Raw genomic sequence first — 21,347 nt, 5'->3', positions numbered from 1 at the left:
TGAGTTAAAACCCTGGTGTGGCTAAAACAAGTTTTAATTTATAGTGAAACCTTGCCTTTAAGCCAGAGAAGGTTGAAATTTATATATTAAAACATTTTAAACATGCTTAGAATGTTCAAAAAAAGTTTTACAAATATTTTATATGAGTTTCGAAAACAAATTTTGTTGGGCTTTAGTATGAAACTTTTCATGTTTCTCTATTAATTAATTCCAGTTCCGGCAATTCAAATTGGTAAGGTTTTTGCGGTTTAAAAACTAGATAAAAAACAGAAACGATAAAAATAAAATAAAAAGTTTAAAAGTTTTGAATTACACCGTTTTGAATTTGGCTAAATGTTGACAAAATACATATTCTTTACATTTGATTTCGATTTTTTGATCAGAAAACTTATGTAAATTATGTTTAAATGGTAATCTGCTTTTTGAAGTATGTTATAAAAAGTTTTTTCAGAAAATCTGATTATGACAAAAAAAAAAGATATTTCTATGTGTGGTAACTCGAAAATCAGGTTTTTAGCTAACCGATAAAGACTAACAATAAGTCATGTTTATAAGACCAGATTAAAAACAACTTTTTTTTTTGTCTTTTGTAGAACCAAGTTTATTTATTAACTTAAACATAATAAAGTATTGCTAATCTAGTTTTAGTTTTGCCATCATTTTGTATGTATATATGTGTGTGTGTGTGTATGTTCAAGGTAGTTCAACATCCACGAGGTTTTACAATCCCTGTGTGCCCAGATTTCTAGCACTATCTGAGTAGTTATCTCACATGAAACTTTACAAAATATTTTTTCTTTTTTGTTAACATAAGGAAAACATACAACGAAAACTATATATTGGGGGGAAAACAGCAAGAAATTTTACATTAGATCTATTGGTTACTATTTGTGGAGATTGGTTATAATTTTTTTTTTTGGGAGGGCTGGGGTGAAGGGCGGCACCACATATTACAAAATAATAAATAACATAATACCTAAAACTATGCCGATTAGCCAATAGGCAATAAATACAAAAATACAAAGTTTTCCTTTTCTTTTTTCCCACACATAATATAAGCAAAGTGAATTATTTGTTGTTGTTGTTCCTTATAAATGTGTGTGTGTGTGTATCTGTTTTTTTTTTTTTTGTGTATTTCGAAATGCTGTAAAGGACGCAATAAAAAATTTTTCGTTAGATCCAAAATCCAGTGAGATAATTCGACGTGATTGCTTAGAGCATGTCGTCAATAGTGAGATTTATAAATTGCTTGTGGCCATGTGGTGGTTCTAGGGGAATGCACGCGAGAGGGAACATAGAGAGAATTCGCTGTGGAAAGGGTCGAGCCGGGGGGGTAAAAAAGGAATGTCATACGACTAGCTTTCATGCCCAAAGCCAATTAGGCCACATAGATAAACATATTAATATCATCATCATCTCGCCTCATATACTTGTGCTCGATGAGCCATTCCAATTGTTCCTTAATCATCTTTTTGGACGGCAGGAACATGTTCTTTAGTATATCAATTAGTTCGCCCTAGAATAGAAACCAAAGTAACATTATGAGCACATATTTGGATCTGCTTTGACTTACCTGCAAGGCGGCATTGTTCATTCGTTTGCGCACTTTCATGATCTTGATGATGGCCTCCTGCGTGCGTAGGATGCGTAGCTGTACTATTGACTGATTATCCTCCTGTTGTGAGCGCTCGGTGCTTAGCTGAAGACGACCTATCAGATTGAGCTGTGGATAGAGATAGAGACTTGCATTAAGTTGGGATTCAATTAGCTATTAGGGACTTGGTTACCTTGCCGCGGCGCTGTGATTTGCCATTTTTAACAATGGCAAACTCCTGATTGATATAAAACATTGTGTTTTCGGCAAAATCTTTTGGAGAATTAATGGCTGCCGGCTCCATGAGCAAAATTTGCTTTTTAATTTTCGGAAAGGCCACCAACGACCACAAAGTACGTCTCAGTTCGGGATCTAAAGAGAATGCGAGGCATGGATACGAATAAAAAATACAACTGAGCTGCATTTAATTCAAGACTCACCCGGCAATTCAGTGGCTAAGCGCAAATTCTCATAAGAAATCTTATCGTCTTGCCGCTGGTTCCAGGCAAAAAGGACGGCCATTTGAAAGGTGGTCACATCCAGATCGTAGCGACCAAAGTTATTGACAAATGTGATGGTGCCATTGCTCATATGATGATACCACTGCAATTTTCTACCCGAATGCTTCTTTTTATAGAAGTCCTCAACATCTGGTATATAGTCTTCCAGTTCGATCGGTAGCGAAACTGAGACACGTTCCGAGCAGCGGGCCCAGGCCCCAGCATTGAGTATTTTGATATTGATGGCATCGTGTCGACTAATCGAATTGCGGAATTGAGTATTCAGATCCTCGCTAACCTAAAAACGAATGAAAACGCATTATACTTGAGACAACTTTGTATCCTTTATGATCAAGGTGCTTTACTTTAATGTCCTGGAACATGCGAGCCAAACGATTGACATAGTCTGCCGGCATTCCCACTTCGCGTAGCCATTCCACAATATCTTCCTCTTTTTCGCTGTCGGCGCTGGTACCCAAAATCAGCCTGTAGCAAGAAGGAAAGAGCATTAATTGATGCCACGGCATTCTTCATAACCGGATTACTCACCGCCGCGTTAAGTGCACTTTGTGATAGCGCATGAACACATCCTTGTTGTTGACATACTTGAGAACGAGCAGAACATCCCTGAGACGGGCATCGATCTGCTCGCTGGTCAGACGTTTGCTCAACGGGGTTCGACGCAGTAACATGTCACAATAGTTGGCCAGAAGCTCGGGGCATTTGCTTTCCGGGGCCGTGTATTTCACCCCACGATTGGCCATGCTTGTGGGCAGCTCCATTTTGAACACACTGGTATCGTTGACCACCGTCTTGAAGGCAATATCCCGGGCGGTAAGGAAGCGCGGATCATCATTGAAGGCATTGCGCACCAGATCGCTGAACTTGTTAAACAGTTCTAGCAGACGCTCTACATACTTTTCAGAGTCCTGGGTGATAATTTCTGAGGCGGAGAGCATATCGGCCAGACCCGCCGACATAATATGACGCTGCAGATCACCCATCATCGCCTCCACGCCGACTCCATGTAAAACTCGATCCATCAACCGAAACATTAGATTGAGACGCTCCGTCTCATAGTCTCGTATTAGGGCCGGGCACTCGGCAATGATGGAGTTAAGATGATCCACAATCAGTACCTTAACCAAGGTATAGGTAAGTATGCTGAAACTGCTCGGTTCTAGATAGCGCTTAGCTCGGACCTCCTCTTCGCGCAGTTTGGCATCGGCATACTTCATGTAGGCGAGAACTCCGTTCTCCTGCTGTTGCTCCGTGGACTTGAGACGATAAAAATCGGCGGTAGCCTTTAGGTAAGCCATCTCGAAGTGCTCCCGGTATATCTCCAGTTTGTCTTCCGCATTCGATGAGAGATTCACATAACTTTCGCGAACCCCCACAACTAGTTGGGCATCATAGGCGTCGCCATTGCGCTCAGCATGAACGATCTTCATGGCCGATTCCTGCAGGCGATCCTTGATGTCGTGGAAAATATGCTTGTTCCATGAATCGAGCATAAGTTTTCGCACCGGGCTATCCTCGGTGGGGCTCTTTTTCGATCCAGAAGCTGACGCAGAGGCAGTATTGCTACTTGCGGCAGCCGCAGCGGCAGCTGCTGATGTTGAGGCTTTGGCCGAGGAACTACTTGAAGATGCTGCCGCTTGCTGATTATTCACAGATGAAGAGGATGACGAGGAGGATGCGGCGGCGGCAGCTGCAGCGGAGGTGGACGAACTGTTGTTGTTCGACGAAGATGTGGCTGAGGAAGATGAGGGTTTAACCTGCGGCGATTGCTCCAATTGGCGGAAAGGTAGCGGCAGATAATTTGACTGTGTAAAGAACTTTCGCCATTCCACTATGTAGGTGGCCAGAAGTGCCTGCTCTCCTCTTTGCGCCTGCACCTGGCTCTGGGCCTGAACAATGAATTCTACAATATCCTGTTGCAGGCAATCATAGATTTTTGCCGCCCCCTTTTCGTCCCAGAGGCAAACGAAATGTACGCCAAAGAACAGATCTTGCCACTCACGCTGCGAAACTGTGTCCTGGCGCAGCAATTTCAGGACAATTTTCCTCTTATCCGGCCAAACCTCATCGAAAATCTCCTTGTCGCGTTTGATGGCCTGTGTATAAAACAATGAAAAATTATTGTGGGAATGGAAAAATAGTTGCAGCCTTTTGGTTGCAATGTCAATTTTTTATATTATTTAGTTCATTTACCCGCAGCATTGTGAGTGTTGTATTGTTGTTGTTATTTCTATTGCTCGCTCTCTCACTCTCACTCTCTCTTTGTTCTGGCGTCGTTGTCTGATCTACTTAACGCATTTTAATTTGCAATTTTTTTTACTGTTTTATTGTTATTTTCCCTGCAGTGCTGTGCAACGCGCGAATTAGAGATGAGAAAACCATCGATGGCAAAACGATTTATGAAATGTTATTTTAAAGAAATATAAAAACAATTGTTTAACAATTTATAGATTTAAATTAAAATTTTGTGTTCCGAAAAATCTATTAATATTTTAATCCTTTTAAAAACGTTTATAAGATTAACTTGCCATAATTATCGATAGCTATCGATGTTGTCCTTGGCATTCAAGGGAACGCGGTGTTACCTATACGGGTCGTTGTAAATGTGCCGACAAAATTGTTTTATTTTTTAAAACACATGTTTAATTAAACAGTTTGTTATTAATTTATTTATGTTTGAAATGGATCGCAGCATTCAAAAGCAATTATATGGATTATCCCGATCCCGAGAATCTATATCGGGTGTACGACGTAGCATGCCAGCGTCTGGTGCTACGCCGGTTGGCAAATCAGGTTTTGGCGGCAACGCTAGTTTCGCTCCAAGTCCACTTTCAGGAGGATTGAGGAAGAATCTACATAATAGGTAAGTAGTGTAAAGATTTGGTTATTACACACACATTTAAACTCCTACAATTTAGTCGCCTAAGCCTTTCGGTGCGCTCAACACAATCCATACCGGGAATCCGCTCGGACTACAATGCCGTGGAAAGTTATGGCTGCCCCTTGCCGGTGGTTGTCAACGAAGCCTTGACTTTTGCTGGTGCATTGCCGGGCACAGTTTCCGCAAAAGTTTCACAAAATGGTTGGGCTTGGGTGAGTCTTTGTCATGCCCTTTGAAGCTTTTGAGTGTTTATAAATTGGCTTGCCCATTATTTGACAGGTGGTTCAAGGACGTCGTTTGTTAATTTGGCAGTACAAAGATTCCACAAAAGTCGGATCCCCACCTCGGGGTGCCAAACAACAGAGACGTGGTGGAACATTAGCCCAATGCCGTGAACTAACCTTGCCATATAGTGATTTGGCCCATAAAAGCGGCTTAATCTCAGTTTTTCAGACAGAGGGCCAGCAGACTGCTTCCTGCATAGCTGTTTCCTCCACTGGGGATGTACGCTATTGGTCATCCATTGCCCATGATGGCAATTCTGTAGATCTGTCCATACTAGCGGGACAAGAGTTTGTTCAACTATTAAATTTACCCACTCAGCAAGGATTCCTGGCAGTTACTTCAACCAGCAATCTGGTCTTTTTGCGAGTGGCTCTGACAAAAGGACGATACACATTGCATCATAAGATCATTAAGCCGGCCACAAGTCTCTTGGGGGGCTTTGGCAAGAAATTTGCATCTATACTAATCGGCTCGACTGGTGGCGAGAAGGATCAGGTGAATAAGTAAAGAATTGACTATCTTAAAGTTTAAACTAATCTCTTATCTTTTGTAGTATCTGGTGGGCATGTGCTGTGAGAGCAACTCTTTGGAAGGTGAAACCATTGTCTCTGTTCTGACAGATCGTTCCATCCAACGATGGAGTTTGTCCAAAAAAGGCAATGCCGAGAACCTAATCTTCGAAGATGTGGAATTAGTGCGAAAAATACGCGAGGAGTTCCAGCAAAAATTCTGGAATATAAGATTACCAGCAGATAATACAGAGATTGACTTACATCTATTGGACTACCATGTAACCAAGGGCAAGGCCTATATTTTGGCTGGAGCAGTCAACCAATCGCATGCACCACAGATGTGCTATGGTGTCGGTAAGTTGGATTGGTTGGAGTAGGTTTTGTAGAGCTCTTTTTCTTCAACTAATGTCTTCTTTTCCAGTGGTGACGAGTCCATTAGCAGAATCTATGTTCCTGGATTCCTTTACACCATTGAAACTTAACAAATTCTTTAGTCCAAAGACCGTACAGGATTGTCTCTGCCTTCGGTTCATAGTGACCAGCAGCCATTTTTATTTATACACACCCAAGACAGTATATCCCTTGCATTTGTCCCAATCTGTGCCCACCGCCGAAGTCGAGGCTGAAAAGATTGAGTTCCATTTGCACGATGATCGCATTTTGAGCGCTGCGGTATGCAATCGTTTGCCGCTTTTCTTTAGTCGAACCCATGGTCTAGTCAGCATAACCCCTGGTGATTTTGATAGCACCGACATGCTGAATATGAGCTCTTGCCATACACCAGATCTATTTGCACCCACATCTTTCAATGGAAGCTTCAGCGTCAACGCTGAGCAATCAATACAGTTGTCCAGCTCAAACAATCTGAATATGTTCGATATAGATCCAGATGATGTGTATAATGAATTAACCGACGAAGTTGGCCATCTTAAAGCGGCCTTTTTGTATTGCGTGAAAGGCAACCACAATATGGTTAAGACAATTGTTGGCGAATTATTGCGAAATGTGGCCGAAGCCGATCCGAATGGAGCACCCTTGGATGCCTATAAATTGGATAGGTAAATAGGTTAAGAATTTAAACCACAACTTTCTTCAACTTACAATTTTCTTTGCTTTGCTTTCTAGAATTGTTATTACCATTGCCGAAGATCTGGCTGAAGATCTTCCCATTGCCGATCCGCGATGGGAAGACACTATCGAGGAGCAACAGGAAAGTAATCGTCATGGTTTGGGTAGCTCACGTTCAATGCAAATCATCAATCAGCTACGCGACAAAGTCGTTGCCATGCAGCATTTCATTGAATTTCTTCATTCCAGCGGAGTTTGGGATAAGGTTTGTGATTTCATTTGGTCTTGTCATGCTTAACTAAAGAGTGAATTCTTTTCCAGCTCAATGCCATTCCTTGTGGCAGCAATGTGCTCAAGCCCACCGGCTATATTTTGTCTGATATCAGTGAGAAAATCATTGCTGCCCTCGCCCTACGCTCTTTACAGACCAAAATGCCTAAACTGATTGAAGAGGCCATTGATACGACTGTCGCATTGTGGGAGGAGAAGCCATACGGCAGTCTAACCACTCAGGATATATTCTACGTGAAAATCTGTAATATGCAATGTATATTTGAGACATTGGCGGACATGGCAGATGAGCGTATTGCTGCCCAGCAACAGACAACATTGTCTGTGGCGCATTCCATATGCGATATTAATGTAATTGTGCTGGAGATTCTTGACATGGTATTTAGATATCGGGAACAGCATTCCAGTAGCTTTCAATTGCACAATGATAAACTGGCCTCCTTTGAGAATTTGCCGTGGACAGCCATGTCGGGCAATGCCGGTGTACGTGATACATTGACCCGCCTAATCCATCTAAGCGTTCGCTTTGGAACGCATAGCGTCAGTGAAACGGAACTGAAGCAGCAGCTATATCAACAAATCAGCGAACTTGTCGATGTTGTATTGGAGGGACGCAAAAACTATCTCGAAAGTGTACGTGAAACTGAAAAATTTAATGTATTGCAGCAACAATTTGAGGCTCAGCGTCGGGAGTTAATCTCAATGTTAAGTAAGGATCTGGCATTTCATTTCATTAAGAGATCCCTTAATCCCATTTATAACCTGTTTTCCAGTCAAAGAACGACAGTACCAGTATGCAGCCAAGCTGGCTGAGAAATATCTAGATTTCCAGAGTCTGGTGATTATCTGCGATGAGACCAAGGATAAGGATCGTTTGGATGATTATACACGCAAATATGAGGAATATGATTTCTCGCAATTTGCCATCAATTGGCATATGCGTCAGAATCGCCATGGTGAGGTCTTTGAACGTTTCAAGGGTAATCAGACAGCATTGGCGCAATTCATGCGCGACCATCCGTCTCTGGGTTGGATTCAACTAGTATTGAATGGCGATTTCGAGAGGACAGCCAAGGTTCTCGACGAGTTGGCCCAAAATGAGACCGAGTTTGTGTCTCGCAAGAAATCAATGTTATCGCTGGCCAAATTGGCCGCCTTAGCCGCCAGTGATTCGGATATGACTGCAAATGTGGAGAAAATAAATACCGATCTAACAATTGTTGAATATCAATCGCATTTGGGTCATGATATATTGCAAAATTTTGGCTACGATTCCAGCGATCAGAAGGTTCTCAAAGTAGAAGAGATTATAAATGTAAGTACATCAAACGAAAGATTTAAAATGATGTGTTTCCAACTAATTGTTGGTTTTTTTTTTTTGTGTTTTCTTTAGTTATTTATTGCGGAAGAGAATGACACTGCCAGTGAAGGAGAATTCCGCAAGGCTCTGGAGCTATTGAACTATGTGGAGCATCCGTATGAGATGCGTCGCAAAATCTGGTGTGCAGCCATACGACGCGATAATTGGACAGATTATGATCCCAATAATGCCGTAGAGTATATGCAAAAAATGTTATTTTTCCGCATTATTGAAATCTCTCAGCTGATTGGGGAAGAGGGTGAAAATTATTTACCTCCAATGGAAGAATTTTTAGATAGCAACGAATTGGGCGATTTGCCACAACAGAAATCGTTTCAATATCTCTTAAAGCTCACTTACGAGTATGCTACTAATATGTTTAAGAATCCTGCGGAGGATATGGATGTTCAATAATAAACTTTAATCTATAAATTTATGGAGAGAAATGTTAAGTACCAGTTGCTGTTGGTGTTGTTGTTATAAGATATTATAAGACATTATACAGCTTGTGTCAGCTTTGTGTGGCAGCTCAGCCGGCGAAAGTATCTCATGTGTGGCTAAATGATGGAGGAGGAGGAGTGGAAACCCACCAAGTGCTAACACTATGAGCAAAGTCTGCGAGCAAACTTGGTTGGACTGACATCAGTTGTGCTTCAACTATGGCGGATGAAACAACACCATTGGCCGCGGGAAATTCGGGCTACGTATTGCTGCCACCTTATCAAGGACCAGGACCTGATTATGTATTTCCGGGTGGAGTTTCACCACGTTCACGTCGTAGTAAAATCAAACAGTTGCAATGTTGCATGGGCATTACCATTGTGTAAGTGTCCCCTCATTATTGTCTACCTGCAAAACGTTTTGTTAACTGATTAACCACAAAACGATTTCACTTTCCTGCCCCCTCTCCATCCGTTACCCACACAGTGTCATAGTTATTGCCGCTTTGTGCCTGGCGTTGGCTTTCAGTAATTCCCTTGGCAATGCCAATGAAGATGGTAGTCCTAGTTTCTTTTTCGTAACCACAAACGAGACATTGGAGCCAACTCCAAAGAAACCGCTGCCCGATGAGCCAGAGGCTGAATGGGCCTTGAAATCCAGATCTGAGACATTGAGTCGCCAAGAAGGCGCCCAGGCTGTTAGTGCTGGCATCAAGGCACTGGGTGATCGGGAAATCTTTGAAGAAGGCCTTCGGCCGAGTGCAGTGAACACACCAGCATTTCGTCATTATCGTTCGTTGAGCACCAATCCGGAGGCCCGTAAATTGGCCCGACGCGGCTATGTGGAGAATCATGCTACGTTTGATATTGCCAAGAGATTTAATTACACCAAGAATCCGGGACGCGACAATATCGGATGGGGACCACGTATAGTGCTGCCCGATCCGACTGTCTTGCGTCTCGATTGCGATTTCAATTCTCGTTATAGACGACCAACGGGCGTATGCAATAATAGGGAGCATCCGCGCACATACGGAGCTTCAATGGTCCCCTATCGTCGCATGGTGTCGCCGGATTATGAGGATGGCATTGCCAGTCCTAGGGCAAGCCATTATGGTCGTTTACCTTCGGCCCGTCAAGTCTCCTTGAATATACATCGATCAAGTTATGAGACGGATTCGAATTTCACTGTAATGCTGGCCGTGTTTGGCCAGTTCATGGATCATGACATAACGGCCACTTCGCTGACCACGTCTCAGGAGGGCGAATCGATTGACTGCTGTGTAGAGAGCACACGTGAACAGCATCCGGAATGTTTTGCCGTGGAAATTCTGCCCGACGATCCCTACTACAAGCAATACAATCTCAGTTGTATGAACTTTGTCAGATCGGCTCCGGCGCCCACTGGCAGATTCGGTCCCAGAATGCAACTGAATCAGGCCACCGCTTTTCTCGATGGCTCCGTTGTCTATGGCAATCTTGAGCAGCGCCAGAGTCAACTGCGAAGCTATGCCAATGGCACCCTGCGCATGTACCTAACCGATGATGGACGTGAACTCTTGCCCATATCCTCGAATCCTGATGATGGATGTAATCGTGTACAGATGACACGACAGGGAAAATATTGCTTTGAGTCGGGCGATGATCGAGCCAATGAGAATCTACTACTCACCTCAATGCATCTATTGTGGGCCAGGCATCACAACTATCTTGCCAGGGGATTGCAGAAAACCAATCCGGAATGGGATGATGAGCGTTTATTTCAGGAAGCTCGCAAGATTCTAGGAGCGCAAATGGCGCACATAACGTACAATGAGTTTCTGCCCGTTCTACTGGGTCGCAATCTAAGCGAAACAAAGGGTCTACTCCCCTCAAGCCATAATCTTGATGAACCCGATACATATGATCCCGAAGTGAATCCCACTATAGCCAACTGCTTTGCCTCGGCTGCTTTTCGATTTGCCCACACCCTTTTGCCGGGACTCTTTAATGTGTCCCGTGACAATAGTACGCCCGAAGCCATGGAGCTGCATAAGATGCTCTTCAATCCGTTCTCATTGTGGAAGGAGCACGGAATCGATCATGCACTCCTTTCGGCCGCCAATACCCCAGTCATGCAAGTTGATCGCTTTTTCTCTCTAGAAGTCACCCAAAAGCTGTTTCAAGGAACCGCCGAGGATAAGGTCCCTGTATGTGGACTGGACTTGGTCTCGCTTAATATTCAGGTGAGATGTGCCAATTCCAATAGTAGCTCGACGATTTATTGATTTAACTACGCAGCGTGGCCGAGATCATGGAATTCCCAGCTATCCAGTGTTCCGGCATCATTGTCGTCTTCCGCCCGTTGACACTTGGGAGCAGATGGCCCAGGCTGTGGACAACTATACGCTTGATTCCATTAAGCAAATATATACATCGCCCCAAGATGTGGATGTCTATACCGGTGCGCTTAGTGAACCGCCAATGGAAGGCGCCATATTTGGTCCTCTCCTCAGCTGTATGGTCTCGGATCAGTTTCTTCGGATTAAGCTCGGCGATTCTCATTGGTACGAACGCAAAATAGGGCCACAGCGGTTCACAAAAGGTAGGACAGGTCTGAAGACTAGTTAAACTAGTTGTTTTGCAAATCCTTTTCCATCTTGCAGGTCAATTGGCAGAGATCTATAAGACAAGCTTGGCGGCCATCATCTGTCGTAATTCGGATGGCATTACACGGATCCGTGAACACGTTATGGAACGTCACCGAATGAATGGCAATCGCTATGTAAACTGTCATGATCTGCCGGGCTATGATTTTGATTTTGCTCCTTGGGCAGATGCCAAACAATATCCAAAATTGCACAAGGCGGGCTTCAGTCGCTCTATGACGTTGGTGCGAGTAATGGGAGTGGAGAATAGGTCACTTGACAACGGCAATGTCACCATTTCTAACTGAATGTTCATAACCTTCCTAAAATACAGATAAATGTTACTAATTTCTTTTGGTATTTGTTGTCCGTTACAAGTAATTATTTTTTGATAAAATGAAAAATTAAAGAATAAAATTAATTTAATTTAACATAAGAAATATATAAAAAAAAAAACAAAGACAAACTTTTTCTACTTATCTAACTTAACTATGTTGCTATTTTAACATTTGTGTCCTATACTAAATGATAATAATAATTAATAACAATAATATAAATAATAAGTGCTGAAATGCTACAAAAAGTCAAAGCTCGGTACAATACCGCCAAAAGTCATATGTTCGCCGTTGGTACTTTTTGGTTTGACGTTTCACTCATTACGTAAAGAACGTAAGAGTTATCGTAGCGTATGTCTGGTTATCGATATTTGGCAAATAATAATCGATATTTGGCAAATAACAACCTTGCGATGATTCCCAAACGCAACAAATTTCACCACCAACGTCAAAAGTGCGGGAACGAAATGCTGTAAATATATGAGCCACGCGTCTCGTAAAGTGTGGAATTTTAGCAAATTAGTTGTCGCAATGTACTTTTTGGTCGGCGCTAATAGAAAGTGAAGTAATTGTGAATTGTTGGCCGTGTTTAAACGTATTAGTTTCAGCCCCACTTTTGCCCCTTTTTTCTCTACCTCTTTTTGTCTACGACATATCGATAACTATCTATCGGCATCGAGACATTCAGCCATTTTCCCTTTGTTTGTCGGCGGCGGTGCTCGTAATTTCCACTTTCCACGGCCGTGCGTAACAAATACAAGAGCTGCAATTTGTTCAAAATTGGAGGAATATGCTGAAAAATTTGTGAAAAATGTAACCAAACTGAGGTGCTAGTGAAAAAGTGTTTAAACCATTGCGGAAATATGCGTAAAAGGCGAGCAACAGCAACAACAGCGAGTTGTGATTCCTCCGTTCATTGACGTGACGCGCGAGCGTGTGTGTGTGTGTGCGTGTGCGAGAGTGTGAGTGCGAGTGTGAGTGAATGTGTGTGAGTGTGTGCGTGCGTGTGCAGCAACACCAAACAAAACACCACAGCACATAAAAAAATAAAAGAAAATAATAATAATAATGCAATATTTATGCCTAAGTGTCCAACAACATCATCAGGAGCAACATACAAATGAAGCAATCAAATTTAGTTAAATTCTTGCGTTGAAGTCAACATCTTGTCGTCTCTTCTAATTCCACCCTCACCCTCCCCCCAAAGAAACGCAACACAAGGCGCATCAAATATTTTGCCAATGAGTCGCAGACAGTCATTGGATCGACCAGGTGAGTGAAAATAAGTGAAAAAGGCAGAAAAAAATAAACGAGAGAATCAAAAAAAAAACTGATGTTTTGCATTCTATTATGTGCGAGAGAGGGAAAGAGAGAAAGAGCGCCACCAACATACAGTTAGATAGCGAGAGAGCTAAAAATAAAAAAAAAATGCTCTCTCACGCTCATAAAATGCTGCGCAGCTGCTCTCCAACAGTTTTGTAAACAGTTGCAGCAGCATCAGCAGCCGCCGCCACAGAAGGTGCAACAACTGTTAAAACAAATGAAACAAAGATTCAAAATGTCAAATGTATATATGAAAAATGAATGAATATTTTTTGTATTTGATATTGATGCTCACTCAGTTCTATTTATAGTCCAAGCAAAAACCAAAAAAACAAAAAGAGAAAGTTGATGGCACATCCAAGAAACGAAATAAAAACGAAAGAAACGAGAAGCAAAGCAAAGCAAATGGAAACAATATGTAAATGTAAATGTGGCTTAAACATAAAGAAAGAAAGCAGCAAAGTGCAGATAAAACTTTTTAATCAAAATGAGATCAAAAAGTGTGTGAGTGCGAAAGAGAATGAGATAATTCGAAAGGAATGGTGCATTTGACTTCCTTAAATATTACAATATTTCATTTAGGTATTAAAAAATTACAAGTGAAACTAAACAATTTAAAGCCCCGGGTTAGAATATGAGTTAGGTTATTGAAATTTGAAAAACAAAAAATGCACAGGCCCACTGTGACAAAGAGAAATATAGAAAGAGTGTGTGTGTGAGTGTATGCAAGAGAGAGGGAGAGAGAGAGAGAGACTGCGATAGCACGTGAAAAATGTTAAATAAGTTATCTAATCAACTAAAATAGTCGCGTTTAAGCATTACAAGGCAGCAAATTACCGGCCCCGGCTCTGATTGACCCCCCATGCCATGCCATGCCCCCATTCCGCCTCCACATCAATTTCATATTGCTCGCTGGTGATGGCAACCCTTTAATTTATTTATAAAATTCAATGTAAACTCGGTTAAAGCGGCAAAATGCAAACCGACTAGCACCAACAACAACAACAACCACTGCAAGGGGCAACAGCAGTCGCGTTTTATTGTTGCTGCTGTTGTTGTTGTTGGTGTTGCTGCTGCCGTTTTGTTTTATTTGCCATTTTGTAGGTCAGGGTTGTCGTTCGTTGCCAGCGCCATCGTCATCGTCGTGTGTGTAATGCAAAACGTGTGCCTGTGCCCATGCCCGTGCCCGCAAATTGAATGAATAAGCGTGGCTGCCTCTGCTTGGTCTGCCCCTTGCCCCTGTGCCTTGCCTACTAGTCCCATTTATTGTAATGCAATTACTACAATAACAACTAAACAAATATTGCCTGGTTAACAAATGAATTACTATAAGCAATAAACATATCAGACTCTGATAAACTTTATGAGGAGTGGCAACTCTGTCAATTATTGACCCATATATGTACATATGTAGAATGATCTAGGTAATATCCGGCGTATGCTATATCGAGCAAGTATTTCTCCGAAAAAAAGGACAACCTAAATTAATTAACAAATAACGTTCTTAGTAAGTCTTATTGTTAGTTAATTAATTTTACTTAACAATTTATGTTTATTTTACCATTGTTATTCATTTTCTAGCAGTCAGTCAGTTGTTGTTGTTGTTATCGTGTGTGTGGAGAAAAATTGTAAAAGTTAAAACGCGTGACAAAGTGTCATTAAGTATGAATTTTTAATGTCAAATCGATTTTCCATACCAATAGCCATAACAAAAATGTATCTATTTGTGTTATTGTTGTTGTTTTAAAAAATAAAAAAGTTAGTAAGATAGAAACAAAACCGAGTTGTTAGCCCAATGAACCAAAATGTTCATGAGTATAAATAATTCATCAGTTTATTTGCATATAAAAAATAAGATAAGATAACGCTTCGTTTGCATTTCAAGTACAAATCTGAGATAAGTTTGGCTTAGTGGTAATTGATAGGTTCTAAATAGAAATAAAATATGGAAATGGGAACTAGAAATTGATAAGATATGAAGCAAAAGTGTCGCTGATTTTGATTAAAACTACAAATTGAAATGTAACAAAAATTAATTCTTTTCGAGATATTGAAAGGTGTTTATTTAAATTCACATACTTGTCGTCTGTTAAAACGTTGCTTATTCAAATTACTTAAATAAGAAGGAAGCTTTTTCGATCCCACAAAATATATATATATTCTCTAGCCTTGTCCGCCTGCCCCCCCGTCCGAATACCTAGATCTCGGAAATTATAATAGCTAGAACCACCAAATTTGGTAGAATGATCAAGTTTAGTTCAAATTTTGGCAACGCCCCCTTTCGCCCCGACAATTGTTTTTCTGAAAAAATATACTAGTTAGAGTCTTTAAATTTAATATGTATATATACTAGCTTAAGTAAACTCACAGATTTCGTTTGTTTAAAAATTTTCCCACGCCCTCTTCCGTCCCTGTAATTTAAAAAAAAAAACACTTGTTTTTTAATAAGTGTAATTCCAAGAAATCTTAATAAAATAAATTCATAGAAAATAAGTTTTATTAATCATAATGAAATAAACAGGAAAACTTATTACGATTATAGTAAGTAAATAAATTTAACGGAATTCATTAATTATTATAAGGGAAAGAGCAGAGCGAGTGTTAAATGTACAATATTTGCTTATCAATTGAATGCTTCGTCTATATGAGACAGAGAGAGAGAGAGAGAGTAAAGTTCTCTAAATTGACCTGGCCACCTTACCATCTCTTTTTTTTATACCTCTTTCTCTCTCTCTTGTAAATGCCCATATGTTTCCTCTCTCATGTACACACTATCTCTCTCTCCCTCTCTCTCTCTCTCACACACACTTATGTATATGTATGAATGCCCACGCACAAATCTTTTGAGGCTTATCATCAATGCATTGTTGCGCCTAATTAGGCGTTGTTTTTTTCTAAAAATCATTTTTTGTTTGCTTTTCCTATGTTGTGTGTGTGTGTGTTTATAATGATTTATAATGGAAATGTAGTCAGGATCATAAGGCACATGAAAGTCCCTGAGAAATATATTTGAATAGGGGAGAGGACATCATTAATCTTGTGTATACAAAAAGGGCAAAAAGTTGGTAAAAGTTACCAAAGCAACGCATCGGTCTATTAACCTCTCTTACTCTCTCTCTCTCTGTCTCACTCTCTCGCTCACTCACTCTCTTAATCTTTGTTGTTGTTCTCCTGCTTTTGTTTTTGCCTCTAATGAAATTGCTTTGATTTCGAGTGAGAAGACGAGAAAGTTTTCTCATTTAGGACAAGAAAAGGACTCTTTTCTAGGCAAGTCAAAAGCTGTGGTGGTTGAGGTTGGGGTATGAGACGGGGGGATTCTTTCAAATTCACTTTGTGGTTAGTCGTGGGGGATGCTTGGTGCAGTGTCTAGGGGGATGGGGGTTAATTGTCGGCTGAGATGTGTATCTATCTATTAAAAAAATGCAGAAAACATAGCGAGCGAGTCGAGTTGGCGCGAATGACGATGACGAGACGACTCGCGAGACTTCACGACGTGTGTGTCGTGTTCCTCAGGAAAAAAAAAAAGAAAATTACAAATTTTGCATGGCATCATCTTAAAAGTAGGCAATGAAATTTTTCTCGATTAGCTATGATTTGAATTCCCCTTTCTCCTCAGTTGTTGTTGTCTAATCGATCCATTTCCTTTCTAGTCTGTCTAGTCTAGCCCCACTTTGCAATGGGCATAAATTATTTTTGCCGCCCGAATGTCTAATATGGCGGCAACGGATGTGGTTACAAACATACATATGTATATCTGTCTCGCTCTATCTCTCTCGCTTTCCGTAGTTGTTGTTGTTGTCTCACCATATAACATTTAATCGATTTGGTAACAGTTGCTCCCTCAGCTATTGCTGTTTTCATTAGGGGTTATTCCGGTTTGATCTGAATCCAACGAACAATGAGCAATTTTTATAAGCAGACGGCGGCGGCATACCGAAATGTAAACTGTTCTTTTGCTATTCGTTTTTACCTTCGTTCCTTCTCTCGTTCCGTTCCTCGTCCTTAGCCACGACGCGACCGTCGTCGTTTCATCTGTCATTTGTTCCGGCTGCTGCTGCTGCTGCTCTCAGGAGAGTCAGAGTTTTTGATTTTCGACATGTCGCTTCTGTTTTTTGGTTTTTTGTTTTTGCCAACTTCAACCCTTTTTTTCTCTCAATACGCACACACACACACACATTCATACTCTCATACTCATGTATGGAAAGTTTTGCATTTTTATTATAGATAATTTGTGTACAGGTTTTTTGGTTGCCGCGCAAACTCTCAACTCTCGACTCCTTTTAGCCTATAACTGGATGCTGTATATATACATATATATATATATATATATCTCTGTATGTGTGTGTGCGTGGGCGTTCGTAATTAATTTTTGTATACAGTCTGGTAAAAAGTTTTCTTGCTTTTAAGTTAATTATTTATTATTCATACGATTCAAATACAAAAACACTCGAGTCTCGATAATTTGTGACCCGCTAAATCCAAAATCACAATAAATCAAAAAAAATATTCCATCCTCTTGATGAAAAATTTATAAAAAATGAATTTTCAGAAATTCCATATTTTGGTCTACTCGTTAGTTTGTAGGCTTTCACATTTTCTTCCAACAAATGATATTACATAGGCAGACCTTGGACTGTGAAATGGGAAAATAAACTCCTTTAAGTATGCAATAGGCTGTCTTGAAGACAGTGTCTTTGATAGTCTTACTAGTTTGGAAAATGAAATAGAAAAATTGCAAGAAAAAAGTGTCAAACCAACTAATTTTATGTTATTCAAAAATTATGCATTTTGCGATAATTTGAATTTCTGCGTAAATCGGGAAAACAAACTGATCCCCTTGTCATTTCGAATTATCAGGACTCGACTGTATGAATATGCAAATTCCTTTGAGGCTTATCGAGTAAAAAATTATTCAAACTTAAAGTATACAAGATATTTTCCAAGAAAAATCTAAGCAACAAATTGTCGATTAAATTAAAAAGTATCATTTATGACCCTAACAAGGATCTTTGGGGGGGTTTTCAAACAAGGAAGTAGGGTTAAATGCCAAAAAATTAATTAAGATGAAATAATGTCTTTGCCGCTAATGAAAATACCTGTCATTGTTTTTAAACCCTTTGTCATATTTAATCTCGGTTGACATAAACAACAGTTGCTTATATATATGTATTTGTATAACTGTATGTAAATGTATTTGCTATTTACTCAGCATGTTTCCCAAATTCGACAAAATGTTTGCACAATAGAACATGCATTTCCTTTCCTTTCCAATGTTGTGTTAGTGTGAGTGTGTGTGAGTATTTGCATTATTAACAAATTTTACCGCCTGTCGAGCTTTCAAAAGCATCTTATTACAGTCGAACGATTACGTTTTGTGTTTAGCCTCCCCCTCCCCACCCATCTCCGGCCCCCGCCCCCTCTTTTGGGCCAAAAATCAGTCAAGTGTAGACTAGACTTTGACAATGGCACTTGACATTCATATGAGCATTAAAAATCTATTCAACACAAGAGTAACGAATATCGAGTAGCTAATGGGATGGATGGGATGGTTTGTTCATCACAATTTCTCCATGTATATATCCAGTATGCATATACATACATACATATACATACACATACATGTATGTATATGTATATCATGCATAAAATGTCTGCCGCCAGTTGTTTGGAATAAAACAATATTCGTTAAATTTGAAAGTTTGTTTTTGACTTCTGCTACGCTTGGCAATTCTTTGCCTCGGGCTTTCGACTTGACTTCGCCGCATTCCCTCTCCCTTTTGCTCTGGATTTTTCTTTTTTTTTTTATTTTGGAAACTTTATTAAAAATTCATATGATAAATATTTATACAAGTGTCGTTGGTTTCATGGTTTCATGCAAGTTTTGCGTACGCTTTTTCTCATTCTCATTGGGCGAAAATTATTACAATCTTTAAATAAAACGGATCATAAGATTGAAATTAAACCTTAGAGTAAAGCCTAACAAAATCTTCTAAGCTTTCTGACTACAATAATTGACGAGTTGCTGCAGCTGTTTTAGGCCCTAGCCAAGTTTGTTGACCCAATTTTTTTTTTGGGGAAAACTTAAACTTTTTGAATATATATAAAGACTTTGACTTTGAAACTTTCAATTGAGACAGGCCTCTGGTTTTTTATTGAGTCCCCGTTTTATTTGTTGCATTTACTCTCCCAGCTATTCAGAAATGAAAGATGAGGAATGAATTACTTGTTGAATGACCGCCGCATTCATGCATAAAACCGATTTATCGATTAATCTTTGAGGTTAACTAACCACATTGATTTACGTGCCTACCGATGGGACAATGGGAAGAGGTGGGAGGAGGGATACATATATCAGAATAGTGATTAAAAGTCAAACATAAATGTTTACTGATGTATTAACTTGGTGTGAAATATCATTTATTTGCCTTTTTTTAACCGAATCTTTTAAATTTACAACTAATATAAATCAAATGATGATAGAAGAACAAATATTCAAGTTGATTCAACTGAAGCTTTATCCGAGACATGTAATGGTCGATAATGATTACAAGAAATGGCAAACGAAAAAAGAGGAAACACACAATTCCTAACTGACTGACAGACAAGCCAAGAGCGGGGGAGTGGTAACAAGACTTACGATGAGGGCGAAGGTTGAGGTAAGACAAAAAGAACAAAACCATCTGCCATGGATGGCTGGCTATCTGCTGTTTCTTCTACTTACGACTTTACATATATAAATGATCTAAACAATACCTGCTGGCCGGCCAGCTCTCCGTCTGTTGATGCTACTGCTGATGTTTTTTGTTGCCAGTCTCTGAGCAAGAACAAGAAGAGCACAATGAGAACAAAAAAAAAAAAAAAAGAATAAAAATTCACAAAAAGCGAAAAGAAGCTTATTGACAAAGAGAATGCCAAACACAGCGACATAGAGAGAGAGAGAGTGAGTGAGGGCAGAACGAGGGGGAAGGAAATACACATACACACATACATACATAGATGGTTTTCTGTTACTTACAGGTAGTTCAACTGCATTCATCGCCTTAAAAAAAGAGACAGAGAGAGAGAGAGAGACGAAATGAGATGAAAAACCAAAATTGATCCAGGCACTTAGCCCTCCTTTGACTTGGCCAATTTTCAGGCATTTGGCAGCATCCAACCTATTACCTGTTGTAAAAATGCATCTAACAGATACACACACACACACACACACATACACACACACACACACACCCCATCATAACAGCTGCATTCAGTTTTTGCAGTTCCATTGTATTCATTTTACATCATAAGAGGGGGGGATAATCATCATCATTATCATCATCGTCAACATCACTACTCTTTATTATTTACCTATGGAGTTGATACCTTTGTCCACATGATATTTCTAAATAACACAAATGACAGTTAAGCTAGTAGATTTTGGTCCTATAATGTGTTAATCTCTTGAAAGAGTCCTATATATTTTTGTATACAGACTATTAATACGTATTTATCAAAAAGTTATGACAGGATTATTGAATTCGGATTCTCATCTATCTATCAGATAGAAAATGAAGTTATTGCAACCCTGGTTTTCAATTATTTTCATTCGTTTGTTTTGTGTTGGCTATTCGAATCTCAATTTTCTCAAACATTTCCTTCTCACATTAGTCGCGTTGCTTTTGTTCTTGTTATTATGCATCTGCCTCTTGATTCCCATACAAACGAAGAACACACACACACTTACATACACACAGCCAAACGGAGTTACACCTGAAAGTTATTTCCATTGTCCATTCCCCGGTTGTTGTGTGTGTTCCTCTTCTTCTTCCTTACCTGTACCATAATAGCCCTGAGTGAATATGTGTGTATCTGTCATTTAGCCTCTCATTGTGTTTGGGTCAGACTGAGTAAAAGAAGAACAGAGACACCAACTTAGTAGGAGAGAGAACGATAGAGAGAGAGAGAGGTAAAGAGTAACAGACGAAGAGAGTGAAACTGAAGTTGGACCACCTTCACAGGTTTGTTTGAACTTGTCTTGTCTTCTTTATGTCTGTCTGTCTGTATGTGTGTGTGTGTGTCTTCCTCTCTCTCTTTTTCTCTGCTTGGCCTCTCTTGTCTTTAGTTGGTT

At 40.1% G+C, this 21,347-nt stretch overlaps 3 protein-coding genes and 1 long non-coding RNA gene across 4 annotated transcripts; 2 read left to right on the top strand and 2 right to left on the bottom strand.

The window, feature by feature from the left end:
- Positions 1 to 578: 578 nt before the first annotated feature.
- Positions 579 to 4,457, bottom strand: LOC6649840 (cullin-5). The gene is made up of 7 exons (XM_002071935.4): positions 4,309 to 4,457; positions 2,644 to 4,211; positions 2,460 to 2,580; positions 2,035 to 2,392; positions 1,788 to 1,966; positions 1,574 to 1,723; positions 579 to 1,516 (listed from the first exon to the last, which is right to left on the bottom strand). The coding sequence occupies exons 1-7, from the start codon at positions 4,315 to 4,317 to the stop codon at positions 1,379 to 1,381; spliced, it is 2,523 nt and encodes an 840-aa protein (XP_002071971.1). The 5' UTR covers positions 4,318 to 4,457; the 3' UTR covers positions 579 to 1,378.
- A 217-nt stretch (positions 4,458 to 4,674) lies between these two features.
- Positions 4,675 to 8,964, top strand: LOC6649839 (nuclear pore complex protein Nup133). The gene is made up of 9 exons (XM_002071934.3): positions 4,675 to 4,978; positions 5,034 to 5,208; positions 5,276 to 5,776; positions 5,835 to 6,147; positions 6,215 to 6,851; positions 6,919 to 7,126; positions 7,183 to 7,861; positions 7,926 to 8,467; positions 8,546 to 8,964. The coding sequence occupies exons 1-9, from the start codon at positions 4,788 to 4,790 to the stop codon at positions 8,924 to 8,926; spliced, it is 3,627 nt and encodes a 1,208-aa protein (XP_002071970.2). The 5' UTR covers positions 4,675 to 4,787; the 3' UTR covers positions 8,927 to 8,964.
- Positions 8,913 to 10,692, bottom strand: LOC124459692. Its single transcript, XR_006953730.1, has 2 exons — positions 10,625 to 10,692; positions 8,913 to 10,530 (listed from the first exon to the last, which is right to left on the bottom strand). It is a non-coding gene; the product is annotated as an uncharacterized LOC124459692 (long non-coding RNA).
- On the top strand, positions 9,172 to 11,887 carry LOC26529007 (chorion peroxidase). Its single transcript, XM_015177092.3, has 4 exons — positions 9,172 to 9,335; positions 9,440 to 11,177; positions 11,233 to 11,536; positions 11,598 to 11,887. Exons 1-4 carry the CDS (start codon positions 9,172 to 9,174, stop codon positions 11,885 to 11,887), a joined length of 2,496 nt encoding a protein of 831 aa, XP_015032578.1.
- Positions 11,888 to 21,347: the final 9,460 nt, after the last annotated feature.

The sequence above is a fragment of the Drosophila willistoni genome, chromosome 3R (assembly GCF_018902025.1).
Source record: "Drosophila willistoni isolate 14030-0811.24 chromosome 3R, UCI_dwil_1.1, whole genome shotgun sequence".
NCBI lineage: Eukaryota > Metazoa > Arthropoda > Insecta > Diptera > Drosophilidae > Drosophila > Drosophila willistoni.
Note: the sequence above shows the minus strand (reverse complement) of the source record. Positions and strands in the feature narration are given on the sequence as shown.

Excerpts from the sequence above, each read along its gene's own strand:
- LOC6649839 (XM_002071934.3), top strand. The coding sequence starts at position 4,788 with ATGTTTGAAATGGATCGCAGCATTCAAAAGCAATTATATGGATTATCC. Across the intron at positions 6,148-6,214 it reads ACAGATGTGCTATGGTGTCG|TGGTGACGAGTCCATTAGCA; the intron begins GTAAGTTGGATT and ends CTTCTTTTCCAG. Across the intron at positions 7,862-7,925 it reads GGAGTTAATCTCAATGTTAA|TCAAAGAACGACAGTACCAG; the intron begins GTAAGGATCTGG and ends CCTGTTTTCCAG.
- LOC6649840 (XM_002071935.4), bottom strand. Across the intron at positions 2,393-2,459 it reads GCATGTTCCAGGACATTAAA|GTTAGCGAGGATCTGAATAC; the intron begins GTAAAGCACCTT and ends ATTCGTTTTTAG. Across the intron at positions 1,967-2,034 it reads CTTAGCCACTGAATTGCCGG|ATCCCGAACTGAGACGTACT; the intron begins GTGAGTCTTGAA and ends CATTCTCTTTAG.
- LOC26529007 (XM_015177092.3), top strand. The coding sequence starts at position 9,172 with ATGGCGGATGAAACAACACCATTGGCCGCGGGAAATTCGGGCTACGTA. Across the intron at positions 9,336-9,439 it reads TGCATGGGCATTACCATTGT|TGTCATAGTTATTGCCGCTT; the intron begins GTAAGTGTCCCC and ends TTACCCACACAG. Across the intron at positions 11,537-11,597 it reads GCCACAGCGGTTCACAAAAG|GTCAATTGGCAGAGATCTAT; the intron begins GTAGGACAGGTC and ends TCCATCTTGCAG.